Source organism: Aegilops tauschii, chromosome 5 (genome assembly GCF_002575655.3).
Source record: "Aegilops tauschii subsp. strangulata cultivar AL8/78 chromosome 5, Aet v6.0, whole genome shotgun sequence".
Lineage (NCBI taxonomy): Eukaryota > Viridiplantae > Streptophyta > Magnoliopsida > Poales > Poaceae > Aegilops > Aegilops tauschii.
Window position 1 is genome coordinate 460,686,547 of NC_053039.3, and position 5,454 is coordinate 460,692,000.

The 5,454-nt window shown below is 43.0% G+C and overlaps 1 protein-coding gene across 1 annotated transcript; it reads left to right on the forward strand.

The window, feature by feature from the left end:
• Positions 1-1,005: 1,005 nt before the first annotated feature.
• Positions 1,006-4,084, forward strand: LOC120964923 (uncharacterized). Its single transcript, XM_073499320.1, has 12 exons — positions 1,006-1,485; positions 1,579-1,734; positions 1,833-2,036; positions 2,123-2,228; positions 2,281-2,345; positions 2,437-2,722; positions 2,842-3,014; positions 3,148-3,330; positions 3,414-3,542; positions 3,617-3,732; positions 3,811-3,886; positions 3,968-4,084. Exons 1-12 carry the CDS (start codon positions 1,006-1,008, stop codon positions 4,082-4,084), a joined length of 2,091 nt encoding a protein of 696 aa, XP_073355421.1.
• Positions 4,085-5,454: the final 1,370 nt, after the last annotated feature.

Consider the following 5,454-nt stretch of genomic DNA (forward strand, 5'->3'; position numbering starts at 1 on the left):
GCAAGATCATCGAGAACATCCAGATCGTCAGCACGTGCTGGCCGTCGTGGACGAACTGCGTCCACGTTACAACGCCGACAACTTCCATCTTCATCGAGCGATCCAGTATGTTGGCAACCGTACCGCATCCATTATGCTGCTTTTCTTTGTGCGTGTGTTAGATTCGATAGGACTAAGATTAATTAGCGCATAATCTTCGCATTACATCTGTTGGAGTAGATGTTTTTTTGTTTGTGCGTGTATTATATTAGATAGGCCTATGACACTAGATTTGTTTGTGCGTGTATTAGTTTAGATAGCCCTACGATTGCGAATTAGTTTCTGCATGTTGTTTGTTGTCTTTCACTTGTAGGTTGGATTGATGAATAAACAACAATTTTTAATCAGTGTTAGTTATAGCATAGTCACTTTAAGTTATAGCAATGCCCTAAGACATGCATGCTGCAACTATGAGACGCCGACTAATATTGTATGTGTTGCACGTTTGTTTGATGCATGTTCCAGTATGCATAATTTCGTTTTTTTTCTTTTCGATTTACTGTTAATTAGGCACTGTCACCGATTCTTATATCTATTTGTAAAGTACCATATGGAAATAAATGATTAGATAAATTATGTTACTTTTTATTATGAAACTAATTGGTTAAATAAGTACTTGTTAAACTGTCATTTTATGTGTTGCACGTGCCTCTGCTGAATGTTTCAGTATGAATAAATAATGTTGTATAGTTTTCTATCTACTGTGGGATAGTGTATTCCATTATTATGTTTTATGCAACAATATGTTAGGAAAAAAGTTGATTACATAATTGATGGTACTATAACCAAGTATATTTTTTTAACAGGATGGATGAACTCAACGGAGAAATTATTTGCGCCGTTGAGAAATGGTGCAAACTTATTGCCGGTCTATCTTCTGGTCAACGGGCCGCACTTGCCGAAACACCACTCCGTAGCATGCTTCAGATACCTTCGCTGAAGATGTGTACACTGTTGATCCGGTACATGGTTGAGATTTTTGATCCTAGCAAGGGCAGATTCATTGTACAAGACTTGGTTGGCGAAGTGTCTCTCGGTGCCGTGGATGTTGAGTGCATCTTGGCCTTCGAGAACCACGGACTGTCGGCAGTAGGTATTCTCGGTGAGGAAGGTGAGGATGTTAAAGATCGAGTGCCGCCTCAATTCCTGAGCAAGACCATAGGTAACATAGTCATCGATGTTCTGATTGTGGACATCACAAAAAATAAATCTGCCGACGACGATTTCCTTCGGAGAGTTGTCCTCGTGTTGCTTGGAACAGTTCTTGCTCCCATGTCGAGCAAGACTGTACCAAAGCAATATTACGCATTGGTGGACGATGTGAAGCGTATATCCAAGATTAATTGGAATGCATTCACCCTCCGGGTTCTGCTGGACTGCCTTCGCAACGTGAGGAAAGGCAAACACCTCCGCCAATGGTCGAGAGGGAACTTAGCTCTCCTGCAGGTACACCTTTCAGACTTGTACCATTGCAGAAAAAATATGATTGCTAATTTACATGCTGTATAGTATTAATTGTAATTTTTCATATTCATGCAGTACCTGTACTGGGAGAAGGTTCAGCCTCTGGAAGGTGAATGCGCATTCAATCCTAGCTTGTCCATGGAACCTCTAATGAGGAATTGGACTGAAGCTGCAGCCTCAAGGAGAGACAAGTTTGATTATGACCACGGCCGTGGCCGTGGTAACATCAAGGTAATTCATTACGTTGGGTACTTCTTAAATCTTTTATATAACATAATTAGTTGTATTAATATTTTTATTGATCACATATACTTGTCTTTCACATGCAGATTGAAGACAACATAACCAAAGAGTACAGGGCGCAGGAGCGCAAAGTACCCGAACCAGAAAAGCCAAAAAATAAGCCCGCCGTTGGTACGGCAAAGAAGTCCAAGTTAGCCTCAAACGCGGACGAGATGATGAACCTCATCATGAAGCGGTGTATGGATTACATACGCAGCCAAATGAAGGAAATACCGGAACAAGTAGCCGAGGTGACACACCCTTAATTCTATGTTTACAACATTTTTGAAGTTGCAAAACCGTGCCGACATTAATTAATATTTTTTATGTAATGCAGAGATTGTTAGAGAAGTTGAACCAAAATGGTGTGAGGTACAAGCCAGCGGCTGCTGCGGCTTCCGGCAACAACGACGCCGACCTAGAAGTGGATTCCTTTGAGAATGGTCCGCCAGAAAAAAAAAGAATTCGTGTACAAGGATGACTCTGACGGTCTAGAGCCGGTGATTGATTTGACACAGCCTGACGAGCCTGTTGTAAACCAGAACAACGATGATGAGGAAGTATGTTTTCATTTATTTGTCTTCATTTATCTCAATTATGCATCTTCATTTTCGTTAACTGAACCTATCACATTATTTCTTTGTTAACTAGAAAACACCTGCCAAGTTAAATGTTGACAAGACAACGAAGCCTACTGATGAGTGCGGCGCAACACCGGAGAACCCTTGGAATGTAGGTAATTCTCCTCGAGCAGAATCGTCCGACATTGACATTTCTGCAAGTTCTATCGACAGGATGGTGGGTAAGAGCAAGGGGAAAAAGTCTGCAGCAACCGCAAAAGAAGACGATGTTATATCCGGGAAGCGCCGACGGACTGTTCCCAAGAAATTTGAATCCCCCTTTAAACTTGACAAGCCCGGCAAGCGAAGCGCTCGCGGTACTAAGCCATCCGGCAACACTACCGCAACTAGAGGTACCGTTAGTAGCTATCTTAGTGCTTCATTTACTACCATTGCATGTACTCACCGTTCGTGACGTTCGTAATTTATCATGCAGCTCTGTTTAGTGACAATGACATGGAAGGCTCTGTTAAGGACGATTTGACACCGGAACTCATCGATGCTGCTGTTGCGTTTGTGGAGGCAGCTGCTCGGTCTGAGAAGAATATGACAAAAAGAGTTTACTACAATGAACGTGGCACCTCTGTGACTGTGGAGAGTATACAACCGGTACTTGAGCATACATGGCTGGCGGATGGCGTAAGATCCATTACCATGTCCTGCTATTTAAGTGCAAAATCTAGGTGTCACCTATGAAAATAAAATGTTCTATTATTTTACGCAGATTATCGATGCTTATTAGACACATTTGGCTTTGCGCGTTGGTCATGATCGGCACCTCTGTCCAGCCTGGAGGTCCAAATACCTTGTTGATCGTGCTAAGGCACGAGACAACCCTAAACCGTCGAAATACAACATGGATAGTGCGCTGAGCAGAGCTGGAGCAGTATGTAGGGTTCTGGACGAGTATACCGTCCGTGATAAGGTATGATATGTTCTTACTAGTTCATTAACACTCATTTCAACAAGAATAATTGCATCTGATTACAAATATGTTCCACATTTTAGTCGTTTATCCCGTTGAACGTCGGCAATACACACTGGATCACCGTGGTGATGCACAACCTCAAGAAAGAATTCCGAGTTTTTGATTCGCTCTATCCTCTCGAGTTCTCTCTCGACACTGTCAAAGCACTGGTACTCTCCCCAACATTGAGCATTATTCATATGAAATGTCATATGGTTTCTCACTACTACTTTTTTTCAAATAGCGACTAGCAATAGCAATTGATATGGCAGAGGCAAACCTTATTACACCTGGCAAATATCCAGACGTCACTAAGTGGCCTATCATACCTCAGATCGACATGCCACTACAAGAGGACGGGTGAGTTATGGTTCATCATTTTCTACTTACGAAAGACATGTTCATGTGCACAGTGACTAATGTTTGCATATATATTAGGAACTCTTGTGGCCTTTTTGTGATTGAAGTTATGGAGCGTTGGGACGGGGATCGATGGACCGCAGATTTTACCCAGGTAATTTGTCCTCTCTGTTCGTTGTACAATTGTCGTATAATACCAACTTCTATTCATTAAACCTTGTTCTAAAAATTGCAGGGCACGGTTAATGCAAGGAGAAGGCGTCTCGTCGCCGAGTTGGTTCTCTCACCTACCAACACGCTCGAATGTGTGAAGAACAAAATCCGCGACATCGCAAAGAAAAGCAAGGCGTGAAGACATCATACATGATTCAAGATTCTAGTTTTAGTCATTTGTTTTAAGTCCGGAAGCACATTTCCCGGCATGGACAACTTTGATTTTCTATCATTCATGTAATAAGCACGATACCATGGATTTTGTGTGGATTTTTGGTCGCTCACACATACTTGTGTATGTGTAATGCAGTCAGACTATACGTTTCGTACCAATAAATTTTTGCTTCCCTTCATTTGTTCTACCGTAATTTTTTTGCTGCTGTGTTCATTCTTTTCTGTCATGGAAGAGTAATTCATTTCTTTTTTACTTTTGCATATTTTTTTGATTTGATTTGGCACTATTCAACAATAAGAAAAAAAATTGATAAATTCCTTTTTGTTTGCCTGAGAATCAACCTCGGCTGTCGTGCCATCCGGTGTGGGATCCCGCGCCCGAGACAACGACAGATCTGGTCCCCGTGCGGGCGACCCAGTCGACGAGCGCCAGTTGGCGCGGGGGGATGCGCCAGGTCCGGTCCCGCCCGATCGCTCGGTGGAGACAGCCCGTGTGTCGGACGCAGACGGGCCACCCGTGGATCCTGCGATTGGTGGAGTAGGCAGATCCGCCTGGGATCCCGTGCGCATGATTGCCGCTGGATCTCTCGGGATCAGCGTCCGCAGGTGGATCTTGTAGGAAATATGCCCTAGAGGCAATAATAAAATGGTTATTATTATATTTCCTTGTTCATGATAATTGTCTATTGTTCATGCTATAATTGTGTTATCCGGAAATCGTAATACATGTGTGAATACATAGACCACAACATGTCCCTAGTGAGCCTCTAGTTGACTAGCTCGTTGATCAACAGATAGTCATGGTTTCCTGACTATGGACATTTGATGTCATTGATAACGGGATCACATCATTAGGAGAATGATGTGATGGACAAGACCCAATCCTAAGCATAGCACAAGATCGCGTAGTTTGTTTGCTAGAGCTTTTCCAAATGTCAAGTATCATTTCCTAAGACCATGAGATTGTGCAACTCCCGGATACCATAGGAGTGCTTTGGGTGTGCCAAACGTCACAACGTAACTGGGTGGCTATAAAGGTGCACTACGGGTATCTCCGAAAGTGTCTGTTGGGTTGGCACGAATCGAGACTGGGATTTGTCACTCCGTATGACGGAGAGGTATCTCTGGGCCCACTCGGTAATGCATCATCATAATGAGCTCAATGTGACCAAGTGTTTTGTCACGGGATCATGCATTACGGTACGAGTAAAGTGACTTGCCGGTAACGAGATTGAACAAGGTATTGGGATACCGACGATCGAATCTCGGGCAAGTAACGTACCGATTGACAAAGGGAATTGTATACAGGATTGATTGAATCCTCGACATCGTGGT

What these genes read in the sequence shown, in the direction of transcription:
- LOC120964923 (XM_073499320.1), top strand. Translation starts at nt 1,006, where the DNA reads ATGGTTGAGATTTTTGATCCTAGCAAGGGCAGATTCATTGTACAAGAC. An exon ending in GGAACTTAGCTCTCCTGCAG is followed by an intron (nt 1,486 to 1,578) that starts GTACACCTTTCA and finishes ATATTCATGCAG; the next exon opens with TACCTGTACTGGGAGAAGGT. An exon ending in TACCGGAACAAGTAGCCGAG is followed by an intron (nt 2,037 to 2,122) that starts GTGACACACCCT and finishes TATGTAATGCAG; the next exon opens with AGATTGTTAGAGAAGTTGAA.